Genomic DNA, 22706 nt, shown 5'->3' with positions numbered 1-22706 from the left:
GATTTTTATGGCATATAAAAGTTGTTTGACTCAGTCCTCGGTCTGGTATTACTAATAGATTATAGTTACTTAAGGATAGTGCTGTGTACCTCGACTAGTTTTCTATGTTACTTTTTCCACACACTGGAAGGCACAACCAAGTGACTGAGATAGTGTACAGGAACATTTGTGGTGCATGTGTTTTAGAAGTCCCCAATTCCCAATGGGAGACCATGAAAGTGATTGCGTACAACAGGGCGAAGGTCCTGTGGGACTTCAAGGTCCAGACAGACAAGCAGCTGTTGGCCAGTGAACCAGACATAGAAGTGGTTGACAATGAGAAGAAGACTGCAGTTGTAAGAGACGCAATTGTAGCTGACAGCAACATGAGAAAGAAGGAGCACGAGAAAATAGAGAAGTACCAGGAGCTGAAGGAGCAACTAGACTGACTACACTGGTTGTATTTCAGATCAAAGTGAGAGACATTAGGGTACAAACTGCTGTCATTTACAGCCACAGTAGATTCTCCCTTTTCCTCCTCACACTAGTGAAATAATAATTAATGGCACTGACAACAACACAGTATACAGTATTACTGTAAGTGTGGTAAAAGCTTACCAACAACTGTTACACTAAACCAGTGATCTTCTAGCTCCTCGGGTAAAATCTATGAGTGAACATGATGAAAGTGAAAGTAAATCAACAACCATTGTCATCGCTGGATGTTTTTGAGTCATGTCAATTCACTCTGATCACAGTTTAAAGTTTAAGTAAAAACCATTCGCAAAGATAGAAAACTGTGATACACCTCTAAACCGCCTGCTGTTTGCTTCCTTGATGCTAGCTCTGCTGAGAGCAGCTACTGTCACATGGCAAAGTAAACACAGAACAACATAGACCTGAACTGAACAGATGAACCATGCATCTGCTCATTGTCTCTGATGCCTAACACCACTGGACCAATATCCAATCTATCTCTACTTTTTACTAAGCCAGAAAAAGTTTGACATTACAACTTCTCTGTATCCCTGCAGGCATTCATGGAGGATGTCAAGTCCCGTGGGCCATTTATCTACTCTGTCTTGGAGTCTGCCCAGGCATTTCTGGCTCAGCACCCCTTCCAGGAGCCCGAGGAGACCCTGACCGATGGAAAAGGTCTGCTCCCTCCATCGGCTGTGCCAACTGCTGCTCCAGCCAAAATGTCATACTCATACACCCCCCCTTAGTTGAGTTCCTTTGGTAGGACCCATGCAGGTGAAACGTTCCATTAGTAGTTATTAGCAGTGATCCGTCCTCTCGTGTCACACTGAGTTTAGGGAAAATGTGTGGGTCAGGACCAATTAGCTCTAGTTCACCACCTCTAAAGTACCATCTGCTCAGATCAATAATACAGCATGCTCCTCTGGTTCTCCACGGTTACATCCTCTTTGTAGTGTTTGGCTCTCACCTCTGGCTGCTCATTGAGGGAATACTCTAGCAATCAACCTTACTGTGTTCCCCAACATGAGCGGCCCCCTGCCTTTCTCTTTCCCTGTTTCTATTCATCGAGTTGATATGCCATCCTTCTTAAATCATTACTCTTCTCTTGGCTGACTTCTAACCCCCCGTTCTTCTCTTCACCCTGTTATTTCTCCGTATGCTCCCGTTTATTACTTCTTCTTTTGCACCTTTATGCTGTTACCTCCGCATGACCCCATCAAACCTCTTCCATCTTCCACAGAGGTGTCTCCACGCCGGCGGATCTTGAATGTGAGCCGCTCTGTGTGGAAGCAGGCGAACGTAGCCAGTGACCTGTGGGAAAAACTGACAGCACGTTGTGTGGACCGCCACAGGTCAGACTCTTTTATTTGTAATATATATATAAAATATCTTGTTCTGATAAAGGGTGGTTTCTGAACTGGTGAAAAGAAACCATACTCGGATTGTTTACTATAGTTTATCAGGATTATTTAATTGCGAATTTGAAATACTTGTGCTTTAGTATTCCCACTGGATGGCACCTTCTGCTTCCACCAAAATCCAGGGTAAAATTTACTTTACTGCATTTATCTGACAGCTTGTCATATTTCAGATATCTAGGAGTTGCTAGAAAATTTACCAAAGATACATTTAGTCTCTGAACTTAGTTCTGTTTAAATAATTGATTAAGCCCCCCAAGAGATTAAAGAAAGATTAGAGGAATTCAAGATAGCGTAGTAGAACTGTTTTTTTGTGGTTTTTTTGGGGTTTTTTTGTGGGGTTTTTTTGGCTTAATCCTTACCCGATACAGTAGTAAAAGCCTTCTTACACATTCCATAATTCAATCAATATAATGTTGCTCACAATGGCCAGTTTTTAGTATGAAGAGCACATTTTGCTGATAATTCATATATACTTCTATTCAAGTACGCTGTAGATTTACTGGGTTATTATCCGTCCCTTCATTTATTCCACCACTGGGACTCTGTACTCTTTGTCTGTCATAATTTTTAATCAAGTTGAGTACAAGGAAAATTATTTTTAGATCTTTCTTCAGAATATAAGTATTTGTGTCCTCTGCAGGCCTTGCCAATACAATTTTAGTAATTAGTGTTTTTAAATTAAACTAGTAATGACAAAACATCAGTAAATAAAACAAATTCTGTGGTCTCTGTGCCTGTGAAACTATTGGACAACTTGTTATTCATTACTTTATTTTTCTTTTAGTCATGAAGAGTGACTAAAGCTCGCTTATGATTAAATATAAGAGGTGTGGCATATGTGATTATTCTTTTTGCTTTTGTGAGTCCGTGCAGTATACTCTGTAGTCTATGTATAATGAACAAGACAGATAAAGACAGAGATAATGGAATGGAGTTAATGGGAAAAGGAAAAAGAAATGCATATTTGTCATAATTATATTACAGTTTCTCAGAATTACTTAAGCAGATTGGTTGAAACCATTTCCTATTTCTCAAATAATCAAAAAAAAAACAATTTTCAAACTACATTCACAAAACCTCCGACACTTCTGGGAACACCAAACATCAAATAATAAAATTGTTTCATTAAAAAAACAAAGCAAAACAAACAAAAAACAAAACCAAAAGAGATAAAAGAGAAGTAGATATCATGTAGTGCAAGTATTACCACAGAAAACTGAGTGATATGTTAAGTTTATTTTTCAAGCAAATTGGCATAAACTCTAAGTCTTAATCAGGGTCCACAGACCATATCTAGCAAGTGTTCTTGGCTTTTGTTTTTTGTCATCATAGCCATGAGGCAATTACTTTCTTTCTTTTTTTAAAAATAATTTAATCGATGCTGAAAACAATAGTCTGTAAAAACAGCATGGAACATTCATTACAATACATTGTTCAGGGCATACTGTGCAATCTGCAAAAATACAATCTACATGTAATATACAGCAAATATTCGAGATTGTGATAGTTGAAGATTGTTAGTACACTTCATCTGAACCGCCTCTTTAACTGCTTATTAATGCACTTAACTGAGTGTATTTGGACATGGTCAAGATAACCTTCAGAAATTTAATTTAAGCATCAGAGGAAATGGGGAAGAGAGGTGATTTAAGTGATCTGGCACCAGATCTGGTGGTCTTAGTATTTTAGAAACTGCTGATCTACTGTGATTTTCCCACACAACCATCTCTAGTGTTTACAAAGAATCATTAGAAAAAGATAAGTTGTTTTGTTGATTACAGAGGTCAGAAGAGAATGGACAGACTGGCTTAAATTGAGTGGAAGGCAATAATAACTCAAATAGCCATTTGTTATAACCAAGCTATGCAGAACATTTCCTTTAGGACCGTACTGTAAACGTCTTCTGATGTTAAACATAGCACGTTACACCCAGTGCTGGTAACTAATGAATTGGCCTGTGAGTATATAATTGTATGGAGTTTTAAATATGAAATATAAACATGGAAAAGGAAAAATTAATTTTTCAAGACGGTTTTTTCCACATTTTTCTTCCTTTCGTCTTAGATGATTTCTACCCATTCTTGGTGTCAATTTACTCTGCTATTGGGTAAATTAGATCATTTCTGAATTTCTGAATCATGTTTAAGAAATTAAATCTGTCTTGTATTTGTGGTTAACCTTTGTCAGCTGTTAAAGATGAACGTTTTAGAAAATTACTGTGTTTAGAAATTTAGCAATAAGAGAAAATGAGCTCTACAAATTAAGTTGAAGTAGGTAAAAAATGAAAATGGAAAAGGTTCAAAGAGCAATTAAATTGGTAAATGGATTGATTCTTATATAGCGCTTTTCTACTCTCACGGAGTACTCAAAGCGCTCTATACAACATGCCTCATTCACCCAATCACACCCATTCTCACAAGCACTTTATCTACACTTAGTGCTTTCTAACGACATTCATACACATTCATACTCCGATGGATGCATCGGAGAGCAAGTTGGGGTTAGTATCTTGCCCAAGGATACTTGACTGGAGGAGCCAGGGATCAAACCACCAACCTTCTGATCAGTAGGTGATCTGCTCTACCTCCTGAGCTACAGCCACTGTGTTTGTTTAAAAGAATGAGATTGTGGTGTATATTTATAATAAAACTTTTTTATTTTATCAAAAAATAAGATCATACATCCATACAAGAGAACAATGCCTGTGTGTGTTTTATGGTTTTAAAGCCAAGAGTTGTTTCTTCCCATGACTGTGTGTGTGTGCCTCCACAGCAGGTTTATGTAGCAATATATTTCATGTAATACAATTACCATAACCTGATTACAAAATGTGGCAGCTATAATCCATTACAGAAACAATTATGAAAACACATTTATCAAGGTTTGAAGTCGTGAAAATTCAGAGCTCACTTTTCTCTATATCGAAACTTGTTTTTGCACAAAATCCATTTAGAACTGGTGGAATGAAATATATATTTATATACACTGCCTTATTGAAATGACAGCCTGTAAATTTGGATAAATGGGTTGTTTCACTGCATGCTCCATGGATTTTGATTGATTTATTTCCTCACACTGATTCCAGATTTTAATTGATCGGGTAGTTAACTTTAAAAAGTTGCATTTTCTACAAAACCTCCAGACATATGGAAAGGACTTTGGAGCGTCTTCTTCAGATCCAGGCTGCAATGGAAGAGCTTGCAGGGGCCTTGGAGCAGGCAGAGGGGGTGAGGGATGCCTGGGAGCCTGTTGGAGACCTCTTCATTGACTCTCTACAGGACCACATAGATGCTACCAAGGTACCGATCTGCAGTACACTCTCGGCTCTTTTTTTTCTCTTATCTCTCCCTCACTAATCTAAATTGGGTTTACCTGTAGAGTAAACTAATTGTCTCCTTCGAGATTATCGCCTCTGGCTATCTCTGAAAAAGCACACATTGCAACATGTCTCAAACAAACATCAAAAAAATGACATCCAGCTTTTTTTTTTTTTTTCTCAATTCTAAAAACCACAATTATGCGATCCTCCTGCATAAACAGGTGATCTGTTTCAAGCTGTGTTCCTTTAAAGTGATTGTTTTTTGTTGCCTGCATGCACATTCCTGCCAGAAAGGCTGTAATCTGACAGATGATGACAAGGCCCTTCAAAATGACACTGCGATGTGGCAGGAGTTACAAATCTCAGCTGAATAGATGTTGTTAAACAAATGACAGGTCATTGGTTCTGTTGCCGCTGCCTGTAATTGTGCGGCGCTATTCATTAGAAGCGAGGGCACTTCACAATAATCATGTCACTGTTTGGACTCCTGTCACAGCCAGCACATGTTCAGCTCAGTCTTTAGGGCAGGCTTGTCAGTTGGCGTCATCTGTACTCCTTTACTCCCTTGTGCTTACACATGGGTGCATGCATATACAAAAACAGACACATGGATGCACACAGGATGCAATTATAAAAGTACACTAGACACTTTTGCATTCAAATGTAGAGTAGATCTGCAGCATCTACTCTACATTCCACACATCCTAAAGTTACATTTTTGTTTCATCTGATCAACACTCAAAATCCAAATATAACTTTTATATTATATACAGACTAACTGATAAAAAGATTTTAATAACTCTTCTTGCATGAAAAAGAAATACTTACATAATTTGTAAAAGTAAAAATAAAATATCAGATTTTATTTATGTATTTATTTATTTATTTTTTTACTGTTTTTCATATTTCCAATGATTTTTATTAACTCTTCATTTTTGCTGGGGTAGCATATTTTGAGAGGTTCAGGGATTAATTTTCTGACATCAAAAGAAGCAATTGAGCGCATTCTGCATGAGAAATGATTGGTCAACAAAATAAAAACACTGGCTTGTGAGCAGATTGCCCATAGTTTTCATGGAAGGTATTGACTTGTCTGCAAATGTGAAGAAACTGTGAGGGTGAAGAAAACTGAAAATGAACCATTTCCCTTCAAAGTAAAAGTTTAACTTACAGCTGCAATCACCATGTTTCACTGTGAAAAGTGACGAGTGCTTGTAGACAAGTAGTTGTACTTCAGAGAGGCAAAGAACACGCGGATAGTGGTGAAAATGATGTTTCAGTTATTACTCGCGTTGATCTTCAGCATTAGCTAACTTTCACAGGTTTAGTGTTCATCATTATTGTTACTGTAGCAGAATGATTCCATTTGACTGAATACATTCATCCCACTGAAATATGATAAATGAATTATTTTATTGCAGTTGGGGAAAAAAATAAATGAAGCAAATGTGAACTATGAAAATGCCTGGACTATTTTGTTTATATAGCACATTGAAAACAACAGAAGTTGACCCAAAGTACTTTCTGGCCAAGTTTATTTCCACTCCAGAGCTACAAAAAACAGTGTTTCAAAACACGTGAAAAAGTGTGAAATGTGTGCTTTATTGTTTTAACTAATTAACGGTGGAAAGCAACAATCATGGTCATGAAAATGTATTGGGATTTAGAAAATTAATGGTGCTTTCGTTTCATTTGCTCTGCTCTCCCCTATGTAAGCTACCTTTAGGATAGTGGCCTTGTATCTACTTGGTATCATATCAAAACCAGATTTTGAAATATTGCACAGTACTGCGACCAACAATGCAAAATGCACGGGACACTGGCATGCATATACTCACATTCCATCTTAGTTATTTTACAAATTTTCTGGTTTTCTCAGTTTACACACTATAAAAAGGGGCTGGTTCAGTTTCAGTACTGTTCTCTCGTCTGATCTTAAGACATTCAAACATGGCTTTCTGCCAAATTCTTTCTAAAACAGACCAGAAAGCTATAACGGATCAACTTTCCATTGATTTTTTTTTAAATTTAATTTAAATGTAGTTGGTCCAGACTGGATGTTTCTGGATTGCGCTATAATTCTATCTATGTCTGATGTTGTTCAATATTTTGTATTTAATCTGTTTCCCCCCTCTCTTTTCCCACTACTCCTGTTTACGTCCAACTCCCTGTGGTCCTCTGTTTTTCTTGTCCTTGCTCATGCTCCATCCAGTTATTTAAGGAGGAACTGACCCAGGTGAAAGAGGGCATGAAGCACATCAATGATCTAGCCCACCAGCTGGCAATCTCCAACGTCCATTTATCGATGGAGAATGCCCGTGCTCTGGAGCATCTCAACAGCAGATGGAAAGTGCTTCAGGTAGAGTTCTGGGTCCATAGTGCCTGTTTGACTCTGTCAGCAGCAGGTTGTGCAGCAGTCACATTCAAGAGGACATAAGAGAGTGATTCCATGTGCAATGTTTGGACTTTTAATGGTGTCTATACTTCTGGCTTCCAACTGTTTTATGTTTTACACATCTTTTGAGCACAGCGGTGTGCTTTTGGACATTGATGAGGGGCCGTGTGCGTGATGAAGAGTTTTCATACCATTTAAGAGGAAGATCAGAGTATGTTTGCAGGCTGAAAGATCAATGATGTATCTCTCACTTAACTCACAGAACGGTTGAAGCCACTGGATAACAACATCACAAGATTGGTAATTTTAAAGAAAGAGTATAAAATTTTAGAACATATGTTTGTTTGGGAAAATTTATCAGATTAGATCAAACCTAAGTGAAAAAACTGGATAGAGAAATATAGCTATTTGATTAGTTAAAAAATCCACAGCCAGAGTACAGTGTCATTATACATTACTGTTTGTGTGTGAGTCTCATAGAAAAGTTGCCTTAAAATTATTAAGCTGGTTGGATGTGTTGGTAAATGTATTTTGAGCTTTAGAGGCAGTCTATTTAGCTGTTTTCACCATCTGTATACAAAGTTATGGCTTATTGCTTATAAATCTCAGGGAAAATAAAACATTCTTAAGGTCAAAATGTAGAATATTTATAGAATGTGTTAAATGAAACCAAGTTGCGCTTGAAGTTTTGATTTCTTCTTCGTTATTTTTGCAGTGACGTTGGTTTTTGTCTTTTCTTTTCCCACAGAATAAAAATCAGTTTCAAAACTCGTACTAATAGTATAGAAACTTGGCTGAGTGAATGTTGGATTTGCATTGGGAGCATGTAAATGTATCAAATCCCAGCAGCCTTGACATACTAATCACAATATTAACCTGCTTTATGAACATCTGTTGTTTTTCCAATGGCATTTCATTCCTGTGATGAACTCGTTTTTTCATTGTTTCCCTCTCTTTCTCTTTTTAAGGGAGCTCAAACTAAGGAAATGAGCAGGAATGTAGATACATTTGTTATTAAATATGTTTAATGGTCACAGTTATTTAGAGTCATTCCTAACCTTCATAAGCTTAAGAGCCCTAAACCATTACAATTGAAGACATAACAATAGGAAAAAAGTAATGAGTGCCTCCTACCCACTTGGAGGAGGTTAAAAAACCTTAAGAAGCTTTAAAACCTTAGGGGGACTTCATAAAACATGTATTGTTTCTTTCATTTTTAGTGTACAATTTTTTCATTAACAGTGACTTTGTGTGAAATCAATCATAAAACAAGAAGAAGAAAAAAAGTAAAACAACACTCCTGCTGTAAAATACTGACTAATTTGTGGAGTTGTTTCTCCTCTCCGTTTCCTGTTTTATATATTATTCCTTTCTTGTTGAAATACAGCCTTTTTTTTAATCACAGGTTTCATATCTTGTATTTTTTTATATTAATTATATAGCAGCCAGGTGTTGCTAATCAAAAGCACATGATTAGCAGCACTTCATGAAATGTGACCACCTCTATAACAGCAGAGGTTTTGACAGTTTCCTGGTCTGTGGCGCTCCTGTGCGTGTTAACTAAATGCCAGAGGTGGGCATCCCAGCACTACCAGTCCAAGCTCAGTACCTGGGCGCCTTGCAGGCACTGAGTTGCATATGACCTCCTCTGTATAGCCAAGGATTCTTGAGTCAAATGTGTCAAAATCATGTCATGCAGCAGGACAATGTTCCCAAGAACAGCAGCAAATTTGCATTACCGTGATTTTTAATCATTTTCATCCATTCTTTTGCATAAGCCCAGTCAAAGTCCAGACCTCGACCTGATTGAGATGCTGTGCTTAAAGGAGCTGTGCATAAACAAATACCTGCAAACTTAAATGAACTGAAACGACATTATAAGGAAGAATGTAAAACAATACGGAACATTTCTGTTTTTAAATTATATATTTTACCAGACTTTTGTCCTCACTTGATCGCAAATATTTGCCGCGATTTTCACATTTGGAGAAATCTATAATTTTATTCACTCTAATGCTCCATTTCACTCTAGCTGTCTGTCAGTGGTGTCACAGCCTTTACCCAAGCCAGCCATCAAGCTAATGTGTACTAATGGTATTCTATATTATTATAACAATATTCTGCATGGTTATAGTTATTTTAGTGCCATTGTGGTAGAATGGATTCATAGCATAAATCTGCAGAATATAATGTGATAAAATCACGTCAGTGTAGGGCACAATTGGTAAGAAATGTACCAATGACAACAGAGTCTGTCTTGACTGCATACAACAGCTTTATCCATCTGGTGGTGTTTCTAATAGGAAAAGTGTGCAGTGAGTGTACATCAGTGCACCAATGAGATGAACATATATTTAAACCCATGCACTTAAATGAAGAGGGTAATTCATCAGTGCCATGAAAGCACTTACTCTTAACCCCCTTTAAAAAATTGAACTGAACTTGGCTTCCTCTCAGTGCTTAGCAGAATGCTTAGTTGATGCATTATCTACTGTGCATTACTTTAACTGCAGTGTTTTTCAAGCACAGGCTTTACCCACCATCAGTAACCTAGTAACACTCCTGCAAGCACAACAAAACTCTCAGCCTTCACTGCATCTCTTGTGAGAACATCCCCTTCCCATTAGATAACTGTCATGGCACCTCTTCCACACCCTGACATGATGATTGCCACTCCAGCCTTGTTTCCTCGTGAGGTGTCTCCACTCTGAGCATGATGATTTTCAGTGTCTGTTAAACTATTCTTAGAAGTTAATTCCTAGCACCCACTTTGCACGCTCGCTGTGACTTGTCTCAGTGTGACTTTCAGATTGCGTCCGTAGCTCTGAGCACTTCATGGACAGAACAAAACAAAACAGAACAGACCACTATAGAGAAGCCGTGCCTTTGATTTGTCAGCAAGAGATTTTTTTTTCCAGGCTCTCTGTGGGACTGAAAGAAATAACAAATAAACAATAATAATGCAGCCCTGTAAGAATCATGTGTCAGTGCTTTCTAAAGATTTTCTCAATAACTAGCCTGAAAACTTGTAGGTAGATGCTCTATGGCAATAGTTGTCTGTCAGTTAGTCCACCCACCATGTTGGTACAGAAATATCTCGTCAAAATAAGTTCAACTTCCATGATTTTTTTTCTCTTTTATTGTACAGTAATATAGGGTGAATATGATTTTTCTGAATGATTTTTTTCCCTTTCATGCACCTTAATGTAGCATTTCCACAACTACTCAATGGTTTTCCACTTGTTTAAATGATGCTTACAATACTATAGACTGTCACTGAAATGCTTTCAAGCAACCCCCTATTCTAATTCTAAGCATGTAATCCTAAATATGGTTAAATTTTAAATGTGTTATCAGTGAACAATGAGACTCAGAACCAAACTGATTAGGTGGGTAGATGACACAACAAAGCTTCAAAAATAGCTCTCCGGAAAAATGTGAACTTCTTTGCAGAAATGTTTTAATGTAGAGAATATACTCCCTAGAATCAGTAATACAAGCAGTGGATGTGTGGGTGTAAGACAAAGCTTGTACTTTGTTATCGGGTACCATGTCATTGTGATATGTCTTTTTAGTGGTGAACTAATTAAGTTCACTGGCCTTTGCTTGCAAACCAGTAAGATACTCCCACAGAGTCTTTATTTCTATACATTAGTAACCTACACCACTTCTGCTGTAGATGTATTTTTCTTTGATAAGAGTTAATGAGAGAAATTTAGATGATTGTTTAAAACATTCACACGTGCTGAAAACCCCAGTCATCCATTGTCACAGCTAGCATTAGCCTAGTGACAGGAATAAAACAAGCGGCTAAAGGGAGAGATGAGGTCCACACAAAGCAGCTTTTTTCACCCTCAATAAACATGCAAAAAACATGCTGAAAGTGCTAACTCTGACAGGCGGCATTAGATTGCAGCAGTGCCCAGTACTGTTAACTCACAACCATTTACAGACTATTGATGGTTTACCCTCCAGCCGCGCTATTCAGATTGGGTTGCCTAATCTACAAAAGCAATTAAATATTCACATTATACTGCTTTATGCCGCATCACTGCAAATGCTTTACCAGTCTGTTTGACAATTACCCACATCAGTCTACCCCTACTCATAAACACCATCCCTAGATACCAGAACTCTTCCACAAAATCCCTCCCTTTCCCACTTAGAGGTGCTAATTCTCATCACTCATCACCAATCACTTTCCACTTGGCTCCAAACTGTCCCAGTACAAGTGGGAGGTTATGGCTTGATGAAGCTGACAGGAACCACAACATGTACAAAAATTAAAGATGGTGTGAGACCACTGGGAATCTTCAAATCCTGCTCAGACCCAAAGAGAAAGTCGTCATAACCAGAATTTAAACACCAGCAGTTTAATTAATTGCTTACACTGAGATTTTACAGTTAAAAAAAAATTAAGTTTCCCCCTGCTGGCACAGCCAAACCTAACAAGCTTACTCCAGAACCAACCATCAATAATCATACCTAAGTGTATGTAGCCATTTCTTAAACATGGTGTTCAAAAATGACCAAAAAGTACAAAATCAAATGCAAATCTACAATGTGTTTCCTCTCTACTCATTTAAGAAGCATTGTTGAGTATTATTGCATTCTTATATTAGATTCTTACATTACATTACATTCTTATTCAATTTGGTATATGAAGAAAGAGCAGGGTTTGGCTTATCTTGCTCCTAATTTATGTCCATAAATTGTAAAAGGAGTCTCCATGCAAAAGTTCTTTCACAGCAACTATTCCTGCTACGTATATCTTTGAAGCAGCTATGTGCCGCACAGTTTGTGTGCCCTCTGGTCTTTGATTTAGGTGGTAAATGAAGGTAGATGAAAGCTTATCTGATGTACAGTGTGGTAAACAGGTTTTGAGTATCCATAGACACCAGCAGATATTCATCTCCCAGATTTTAGATTTCCTTCAGATTTTCTGTGATTGTAGTAGGGCCCAAGCAACATTTGAAGAGAGAGATGTTAAAAATGAGAGAAAATCATTTCAATCTTGTTTGAGCTGCCTAGCTTGTACTTTAGTTGATCTGCTGTCTTTCTGCATTCACAGTATAAAAATAAGGGAGTTGAGATGCGCAGATGTGGTATCTTGGTGAGGACTAACAATCCTGCAGGGTCTTTAGCGAACAATATAAAGTACCTATTCATGTGATTTGGTGCTTTAAAAATAAAAACGGAATTCAATTCAATTAATTTGAAATGAATGGAGAAACCTCCTCCTTTGTCTCGCTCTCTGGAGTCACGTTTTGCTGTCTTAATTAAAATGATAAATTTTTAATCCCAGCAACATCCTGTACCCTGTTTATTTTGGCTGGACTGACGCTAGCAAAATTTGATTTGCTAATATTTGTCGATCATGGATAATTTAGTCATTTGTCTTCCTTATGGCAACCCAAATTGCCTGTACAGCAAATAGATTTTACAACACAGAACAGTTGGCAGTTGTATCTCTTCGGCACATTGACAGTGCTCTATATTAGTCCCAACCAATTTAAATCACACAGGGGAGCAATGATATGTGTACATATCACCGGGAGATGTTAACTTAATATATATCTATCTTTACAAATTATATCCCACTGCAGGTGCATCTTTTTGGAGTCTAACAGTCTCCCACTCGTTTCTTTTTCTCAATTTATCTGTCTACCTCACACAGAGTGGATTACCTCCCATTGTTTGAGGATGCGTTTCAACATCCAGCTGACAACGATTCAAGTGCCAAATCCAATATATTTCAAGTAAACCAGGATTAGGCAGACTAAATCCCATTTGGTGGGGAACATAACTGATGAAATGTTTTTACAAAGGCAGTGGCAAACTTAATTTTGTCAACTCCACGGTCTCCGTGATTATTTACCCAGCACACGTGAGCTCTTGCACCCATCTATCTCTCTCACTCATGTCATCCTCTTTTCCTCCTTTTCCCCCCAGCTGCACTGACACTGCATCCAGAAGCTACTGCTCTTGTTTCAACAAAACATATTATTTTCTAATATCAGTCTACATTTCCTACCTCGTGCTCTTCAAAGGCTCTCAAAGTCCTTCAAGAGGAGCAGCAGATAAAAAAAGACATAATTTATATTCCGCGGTTAACTAATGGAGGAGAAGCAGGTGGTCTGTGTGTGTGCGTTTCTATTGTGGGGATTTTGTGGTGCAGGGACGAACAGCACGGTTCCCTTTGATTTGACTTTGCATGTGTGTGTTTGCGTGTGTCCTCAGGGTTCCATAGAGGAGCGGCTGAAGCAGCTCCAGGATGCACATAGAGACTTTGGCCCCGGATCGCAGCACTTCCTTTCCAGTAAGAGCCATTTTCTGCTATTTGAAGTTGGTGCTTCATGTTGCACCATTCTGTACCACCCTGTGCCGAGGCAGAGAAAAGAAGCCTAGGTGTATTACAGTTTAATGGTGATAAGACTATTAATTGCTGTGTTTGTGTGTGTGCCCGCACTGGGCTGTGTGTGCATTTGGGTTAGAGGTGGAGCTGGGAGGCTTTTGTGCATCTGTCTTTATCATCTCTAGCACGCTGCTGTGACGAGCATTCCCGGTGAAGCTCATCACAAGAGTCATTGCTCTCATTTGAGCAGGGATACATATTTGTGAATTCTGTCTTTTCTTTTACCTACTGCTCTTCAAAGACTACAAAGGAGTAGCAGGAAGGTAGGGGTGGGGGTGGGGCTGTAGGGGGCTGAAAAATTGGATTTACCTTGCCTAGTTTAAACTGATGAAGTGAAGAGGCTGAATGATGCAGGGATCTCTCTGTGCAAGTGCATCTGAAGTGTTGGCATGTACTTGTGTGTCTCCAGTGTCCTCACCAACCCCATCCAGATTTACTGCTGTCACGCTGGATCAGAGATGCCACACTGGGGCTTATATAGCACTACTTCACTGCCAGCTCAGCCCACTATGCCCTGCAGAGATGTCTGGGTTTATGTCTATGTGGTTTTATGCACCAACATGCCTATATTTCAGCTTGTTTCATATTCCATATAGGACATGGATATGCATATATATGCACACAATTTCTATTGACACAAAACTGTTAAGTATTAAGAATATTCAAAATAATTTACTTTGTGATTCTGAAGAAAAAAGCTGTATTGTATCTAGTAGAGTCACTTAATATATTTTAGTTGCTAGCAGTACGACCCAATTTCTGAAGTGGTGTGATACACGAATAAGTGAAACTTTCCCCAAAAGCAGATATTTGAAAAAATAGGTTTGGCGAATAATGATGTAATATTTACACTTATGTCAAGACGAGTATATTTAGTCTTCATAGTACGATTAGGCCCTATAGTGGAATATTTATAGTCTGATATTAGTACTTTTACTTCAGCTGTGGTGTGTATCTGTGTGTAAAACCACCTGCCTGGTGTAGTTCCCCCCTGTGCTGCCAAAAACGGCTCTGACGCACTGAGGCGTGGACTCAGTCCTGAGATGTGTCTGGCATGGAGAAGTTGGCAGTGAGTCCTTTGGGTCTTTTAAGGTGCAGGTGCTGCCTCCGTGTATCAGGCCTGTTCTAGCGATTACAATGTGATCTGGGAAGCTTTGAGATGGAAGCCGTTCAAAAGTTTTGCAGGTTGTTAGGAGCACTGCTACTGTGCTGTTGCTTTGGAAGGGTTGTTAGGGTGAGTGGTAGATGTCCAACTAACTACCAAGATGATAAATTATTGACTTCACCTATGTGCTAGTGTTTTTAATGTGATTTTAATGTTTGGTGTGTTTTATAGATACAGAGCACACAGGTCTGCATTGTCCCATGTCATTAAACAGTGATGGGCAGTGACATGGAGTGTAATTTGGTATTGTCTTTGCACCCTCTTTGATTCTTTGCTGAATCTCCTGTGGTTCAGTTTGGGGGGACCGTTAAATGCTACAGTCATCCCGTGTCACCGTCTTCTCTACCTCCAGTATTCTATTACGCCGTGCCAAACAAACCAATACTCTGTGGAAATCCCACACAATAGACTTGTCTCTTTGGCTGTACTGTGCCTGTTTAGCTCTGTTAAGAAGGCCTGAATGGATATGGTGTCTGGACATGCTGACAGGGACACTGTGCACAATGGCTGTTCATGCATGACATCCCTATTTCAAAATTGATTTTGTCTCTCTGTATTTGTACAGGTTCGGTGCAGATACCATGGGAGCGTGCTATCTCCCCAAACAAAGTGCCCTACTACATCAAGTAAGTGCAACTTCACGGTCAGTGTCTGTGTTGTCGGAGCAAATGTACTTTTTCCACGGCAGATTAAGTCGTTAGGTCAAAATTGGGCTCATTTGCTATTTTTCAAAGCTGGTAGACATATTGCATTTTTACCTGTGGTGCAGTATTTTTACGTCTGGTCTTATAGGTATGGCCAAATGTTCTGTGCTCACTTTTTACAGAACACTAATCACAGAAGCCTTAGTCAGTGCTGTCTATTTACAGTGCTAGAGGAGTTTATTAAAGCAAGATGAATGCATCGTCAGACAAAAACAGACAAAGGCTTTGCAATTCTATTGACAAGAGAAAGTTAGAAAGAAAAAATATGGAGACACTTGCAGATCAAATGTCATTCACTATTATGTAGAGACAAGGCATTAAATATATCTCTAACAATGGCAGAACATGCTTTTTGCAGTTTCTGGTGATAATTTCTTAAGAATAGTTGACCAAAGACTCTTACATGGCAGGAATACACAGGTTTACACACTGATCCCTCAGTCCATAGCCAGGGACTGGGAATCACCCAAACTGCATCTCAAACTACAACTAATCTGGTAGAAAATAATTGTAGCATTAAGTTATTTAACATTTGGTGTCTCGAAGTAAACTGTTTCTATATAAAGCCCCTGTTACTGGATGTTCTTTGCTTTGTATCTTCTTATTTTTTATAGTTGAGATCTCACAGTGAGAGAAAGGGCAGTTGAATATGTAGTAGCAAACTGTAGTAGCAGATGTAGCAAACTAATAAAGTCTGTGAAACATGGAGTACCTGCATCATAGTTCAATGATTGCACTGAATTTTCATACTGATTTTATTTCCATTATCGTGCTCATGTTAGATGTTTCCTTTAATGGACGTTTTTTTGTTTTTGTTGATGTTGGGTTTTTGTTTTTTGCTTGTTTCAGTTGTATCTGCTCCAGCTACATCAGTGTCAGTCAACATGAAAGCTGCAATAGAAAATCACTTAATGCTTGTCATGTCAATCACATGCTCAAGCTATGCCTATCTCCTCTTCACTTGTCATTATTTTTGTGGTAGAGAAATAAGCTGGGGGGAAAAAAGCCATCGGCCATACGCCCAGACCCAGGCCCCTTTGAATCACTGAAGGAAATAGAGAGATGTGGGCGGCATTAAGAGGTCTTAACTGCAAAAACCAACCAATGCCTAGAGATTTTTTTCCTATAATAAACTCTCTTATAACACACAGTGTTCCTCTTGAGAACGATTGCAGAGAGAGAAACTAGTTTTTCTGCGTCAATTTGGGAAAATGTATCCATTGTACAAGCAAATCCATCACGTGGAGTATAATAAACCTTCATTAGATTAGAAACAAATGCTTCCCATTAGCCAAATATTTGTTAAAGAGTGGATCAACTCTAAATGATTAAGACGAAATTCTGTTGTGCCACTGGGAGCCCTGTTTGCCTAAGAACTCATTTATCTGTTTACCTCATCAATACTGTTTATCTTTGGAGCGTTATAGATTTCATAATTGAACCGTGGATATGTTTGTTCAGGAGTGTGTTCATACACTATTGTATATGTGTTGCAAACATTGGTACAGTTTGTTCTCCTAAAAGTATTTGTCTTCTTAATCATTTGAAACAAAGCTTCATGGGTTTTGCTTTAGTTCACTAGTCAGTTCTTTATGGGCTATATTACTATTCCAGTGGGAGTGGAAGTAGCATCTGAGTAGCACTCCACTGGGTACCAATCAGTGAGTGCTCGCACAGGTAAAACGATGAGCACTGCCCTAAAAGCCTCCTGGGTCCTGGGCTGGCAGGCTTCCTCATTTGGAGTTTCCCATTTATATTCCTGTGCTTGTTCTTTCTATTGAATCTCTTTTATAGATGCTAAATTTTCAACATTTAAATGTTCCCATCGAGCTAGTCTTGGGAGAGAAAAGTGTAAATGTATTTTCTTTATGCAGATATGAGTTGGATTTTATATTGTTTTTCTGAGGAAAGTCTTTAAAGCTACTGTGATTGGGTCTCCATGAGAGCTGTAGTGTAACAAAACTTTTGATGTCTGCTCTTTCCAATCCTACAATCTTTTGTCTTATCCTAAATAATGGTCACTGTATTCTGCCCTCTGTTTCTCCTCTTTATCTCTTACTTATTACTCGTTCATCTCACTCCTTTTGCTGTCTGCCACACCTGCCAGACTCTACCCCTTTGGCTCATTTGTGCTCCATTTTTACCTCTCTGGCCTGAAAATGAGTACCTCGATTCTTTGCCTTCCTAATGAAATCTTCTTTCCATCAGCCATCAGGCCCAGACGACATGCTGGGACCATCCAAAGATGACAGAACTGTATCAAGCGTTGGGTGAGTAAGGAGACAATTAAAACACCCTCTTGCTCATTCGTCCAGGAACCCCACTGGGCTGCAGCAGAACCAGTAACACGGCACCACCAGGCTTCAGCTTTGAAGGTCCTGTCATATAGCTCATTAAGGGACCTTTATTTCAAACACCTTAGGGACTACATCTCTACTGTCATTAACCTGCGAGGCCCAATTTGCCAGCTCTGTGATTGCTTCTTGCTTAGCCTTTAATTAATTGTGATTAAACGACATCATGTATTTTACCATTAATCTGATGTGACACGGCGAGCTTGCAGGGGAGATAGGCCCGCTGTCAGATACACGTGTTCAGCTTAGAAAAAGGCATGCATGCACACAGACAGATAATAATATTATCACAGTAAACTACTAATGATTTCTGCAGTGGTGTGATAAACAGGGGGGACACATGATGTCTAATTTCTCAATGGTATAGCGGAGTCATGCAGGATGAGTTTGTTTTCTCTAATCTTTCTATCCATCTCTCCTTCTATTAGCGGATCTGAACAACATCAAATTCTCAGCATACAGAACAGCAATGAAGCTGCGGCGGGTTCAGAAAGCTCTGAGACGTACGTACAGTATTTCATCGACGCTATTTTCTGTCTGCTGTGCTGAAATGGCTGGTTAAGTGATATACAGTTATCCTGCACCATCACTAATCCACCGTGACAAGCTCTCTTCAGGAATGAGATATAATGATTAGCTGCGGCATGTTTCTTTATTCGGTTGTCGAAAGCATCAGCGCTCTTTTGTACCCTACATAGAAATGTGGTTGAAAATATTCTTTGCATTTTCCTATACTGTCAGCAATGCAGCAATTAAAAGTACTGAAAAACTCAAGAGCCACAAGAAGAACTACTCTACTGCCAGATTCCTTCCTCATTTTCATCACGACCTGAATCGTTAGCATTCTGGGTAATTAGCTATTAATTGGTCCATTTGAGTTACATAATAGGAGGCAATTAGTTTTTGCTGCATGGTTGAAGCTTGATTGTATGCCACTTCAGGGTCAATACCTCCAACATGGCCTTTCTTTCTTGCTTTCTTTTTCTTCTTCCCTACATCTCATCCATTTCCAGCATTGGTGTAGTACTCGAACTCCCCTGACCACAGACCTTCTCGTATTTGGTATCCCTAAAAGTGCCCAGTTTCACACCTATTCAGTTATTCATGTTCAGCCTGTTTCTCTACCTTCTCTACCTTCATTTACCACTCCCTTTCAACCTTCTTTCCCTTCTAGATCCCACGTTCCTGTAATAAGAACTCACCATGCATGGAGCACTCTAAAAACCCCCTTTCAGTCACGTTCCCGCTTCCTTTCTCTTGCCTGCTCTCTTATCTCTCACTCCTCGGGTCTACTAGTTGATATCGTTACAGAACTTAATTGCCAGGCTGCACTGATAACTGCAGAATTCTCGCTCTTTTTTCTCTCTGCACACGTCTTGAATGATTGAGTAGTGCTGCATAAGAAATACATTTTAAGCTGATTCCCTCCCAACCTTTAAAATACTACTGTTATCTCACTCTGTTCTACCACATTACTGTGCTATCCAATTATACCTGGCATCAACGGACACCCTTTTAACTCCACTCTTAGGGATGGGCCATCAAATTAGTTTAGAAGAGCGAAATCAAATTTGTGTCACTGCTCTTGAAACATCTGGTAGGGCTTAAGTGGGCAAAAAGGGTGAATAAGCACTGCTGTCACCCATGCTCTCGTTTGCTGAGGTGTGGATGATGATCCCGCTGTGACTGTATGTGTGTTTGAAAGTGAATGTGGGGTCATGTGTCGTTATATGTGGATGTTTAGGCTTTAGCTCATGTACACATGCTTGTAAACATAACACAATATTGTGCCATATTTATGTCTCTAAATAAATATGTGTTCTTTTTAGTGGATTTAGTGGCACTGAGTAGCCTTGTGGAGATGTTCCGGGAGCAGGAGCTGCAGCAGGCAGATCATGTGATGGATGTGGTTGAGGTGATTCATGGCCTGACAGCTTTGTATGAGAAGCTGGAGGAAGAGAGGTCCGTCCTGGTTAACATTCCACTTTGTGTTGATATGTGTCTTAACTGGCTGCTCAACGTCTATGACAGGTGAGTAGGTTGAAAAAATCAAAAGTGAAATATATATTAAAACTTACTTGTGTTAAGAACTGCAGCAGGTATCTGTGTCTGTATTTCAGCTTCGCTCTTATAAACCAGTGGCTTATCAAGTAGACACAACCAGCAGACATACTTTGTAGTTGGACAAGTTTAAATCCAGCATTAATCTGCCTTTAATGTTTTATCACTGATTTCTATTTCTCTGTTATATTTATACTGATTAATCTGAGTAAAGGGTTTTATAGGGTTGTCTCCGGTTCTGTTCATAATTTTTATGGACAGGATTTCTAGGCGCAGCCAAGTGGCGGAGGGCTTTCACTTTGGTGGCCTCAGAATCTCATCTCTGCTTTTTGCGGATGATGTGGTTCTGTTGGCTTCATCGGGTGGTGGCCTCCAGCTCGCACTGGAACGGTTCGCAGCCGAGTGTGAAGCAGCGGGAATGAGGATCAGCACCTCCAAATCTGAGGCCATGGTTCTCAGCCGGAAAAGGGTGGAGTGCCCACTCCGGGTCGGGGATGAGTTCCTGCCCCAAGTGGAGGAGTTCAAGTATCTCGGGGCCTTGTTCGCGAGTGATGGGAGAAGGGAGCCAGAGATCGACAGACGGATTGGGGCTGCAGCTGCAGTAATGCGGACGCTGCACCGGTCCGTCGTGGTGAAGAGGGAGCTGAGTGTAAAAGCGAAGCTCTCAATTTACCGGTCGATCTACGTCCCTACCCTCACCTATGGCCACGAGCTGTGGGTAGTGACCGAAAGAACGAGATCGCGGATACAAGCGGCAGAAATGAGCTTCCTCCGAAGGGTGGCTGGCCTCTCCCTTAGAGATAGGGTGAGAAGTTCGGCCATCCGGGAGGGGCTCAGAGTAGAGCAGCTGCTGCTCCACATCGAAAGGAGCCAGCTGAGGTGGTTCGGGCATTTGACAAGGATGCCTCCTGGGCGAGGTGTTCGGGGCATGTCCCACCGGGAGGAGGCCCCGGGGCAGACCCAGGACACGCTGGAGAGATTATATCTCTCGGCTGGCCTGGGAACGCCTTGGTGTTCCCCCGGATAAGCTAGAGGAGGTGGCTAGGGAGAGGGAGGTCTGGGCCTCTTTGCTTAGGCTGTTGCCCCCGCGACCCGGCCCGGATAAAGCGGATGAAGATGGATGGATGGAAGGTGGATATCAGGGATTTCAAAGAGAAACTGCCCAATTTGAAAGCATTAATGAAAATATAATTTTTTTAAAAAGTTCTTAGGAATGGAGTTAAAAGAAGTGAGCTTACAAAACGAATACGAGACCACACCTGACTCTCCAACCAAACTGTCAGTAGTGCCGCTGCCTCGTGGGTAATGCTGGTAGCAGGTATTAACAAGGAAGAATAATGTATGGAGGGAAAAGGTCAGTATTCATGCAGTGTAAAGCCAAAGCAGTGCAGCATTTTTATTATAAATGACACATTCATTTCTGTCATATAATGCTCATAAAGTTTCATATTATACCCACAGTTCAGGATATTTTAAGTCAGTGCCAAGCTCATATAAACAAAACATCAACAGTGAAGTATCAGTATCCTTACAATATAGGCACTGGTTGCTCGAAGCACAATGTTGCTGAATGTCCGTGAATGAGGCAAAACTGTGGCTTTTATATTGACTATATGGGGCTCTATGGATTTAATTCACATAGCAACTGTAAATCACTTAGATTGTTGAATGTTTTTTATTTTCCATCTGGAATATCAGCTGCTCTCTAGTGAATCCTTGCTTACAACTACTTGATGCTTTATGTAATTCTTAATGAGTAGGATAGTATTAAAGGCTTGAAATGGGTCTAGGATGACCATAATATCAGGATTTTGCAGAACCAGGTCTCATTCAGCACTACTGTTATTGCATCAGGTCACTAGACTTAATAACATTGATCAAATTAAATAAATATGGTACACACTGCATGCACAGTCACTGTTTGTGATGTCATAACTTACTAAAAAATCTATTTTGAACAATTTGTCATTGTCATAAACAAGAGTCTGTTTGCACATTGATGTAACCACAGACATCTGTAAACAGCTACATCGTGACAAAGCCTCCAATAACACTGTCCAGGCAGAGAGCCATTCATCTCCTCTGAGACACAGTCGAAACAAATCCTCTTTGACACAAACACTCACCCATCTTTGTTCCTGATTGACCATTTTCTGCTGTTCTCCGAAGAGAAACCCCTTAGAGCAGCCTCTGAAATCCAGGGATAACCCCACGAGGACTGTAAATGCAGTCTGTAGCTCTTAACTACTTGCTGCTAATGAGAGACAATCAGGGACTTTACCTTCTGAATAAATTCCGGTAATTGCTTTTTGTTTTCCAATAGATAGCAGCGGGGAATGTGAATGAGGTGTGTGTGTGTTTGCGTGACCATTTTTACAGCCGTTTTCTTTCAGTGAAATGTGTCCTACAGTAT

The 22706-nt window shown here is 39.6% G+C and overlaps 1 protein-coding gene across 4 annotated transcripts in view; it reads left to right on the top strand.

Moving 5' to 3' along the window:
* drp2 (dystrophin related protein 2) overlaps positions 1 to 22706 on the top strand; it is a 173368-nt gene that overhangs the window by 126305 nt on the left and 24357 nt on the right. For all 4 annotated transcript variants that reach the window (XM_014412664.3, XM_014412662.3, XM_014412663.4 and 1 more), the window contains 9 exons: positions 1014 to 1134; positions 1700 to 1811; positions 5023 to 5179; positions 7412 to 7558; positions 13835 to 13913; positions 15740 to 15800; positions 18087 to 18148; positions 18661 to 18735; positions 20062 to 20263. In XM_014412664.3, the coding sequence (XP_014268150.1) occupies positions 1014 to 1134; positions 1700 to 1811; positions 5023 to 5179; positions 7412 to 7558; positions 13835 to 13913; positions 15740 to 15800; positions 18087 to 18148; positions 18661 to 18735; positions 20062 to 20263 (1016 nt within the window). The remainder of the gene's footprint in view (positions 1 to 1013; positions 1135 to 1699; positions 1812 to 5022; positions 5180 to 7411; positions 7559 to 13834; positions 13914 to 15739; positions 15801 to 18086; positions 18149 to 18660; positions 18736 to 20061; positions 20264 to 22706) is intronic.

This window comes from Maylandia zebra, linkage group LG2, assembly GCF_041146795.1.
Source record: "Maylandia zebra isolate NMK-2024a linkage group LG2, Mzebra_GT3a, whole genome shotgun sequence".
NCBI classification, from domain to species: Eukaryota; Metazoa; Chordata; class Actinopteri; order Cichliformes; family Cichlidae; genus Maylandia; species Maylandia zebra.
This window is presented reverse-complemented; position numbering and strand designations above follow the sequence as displayed.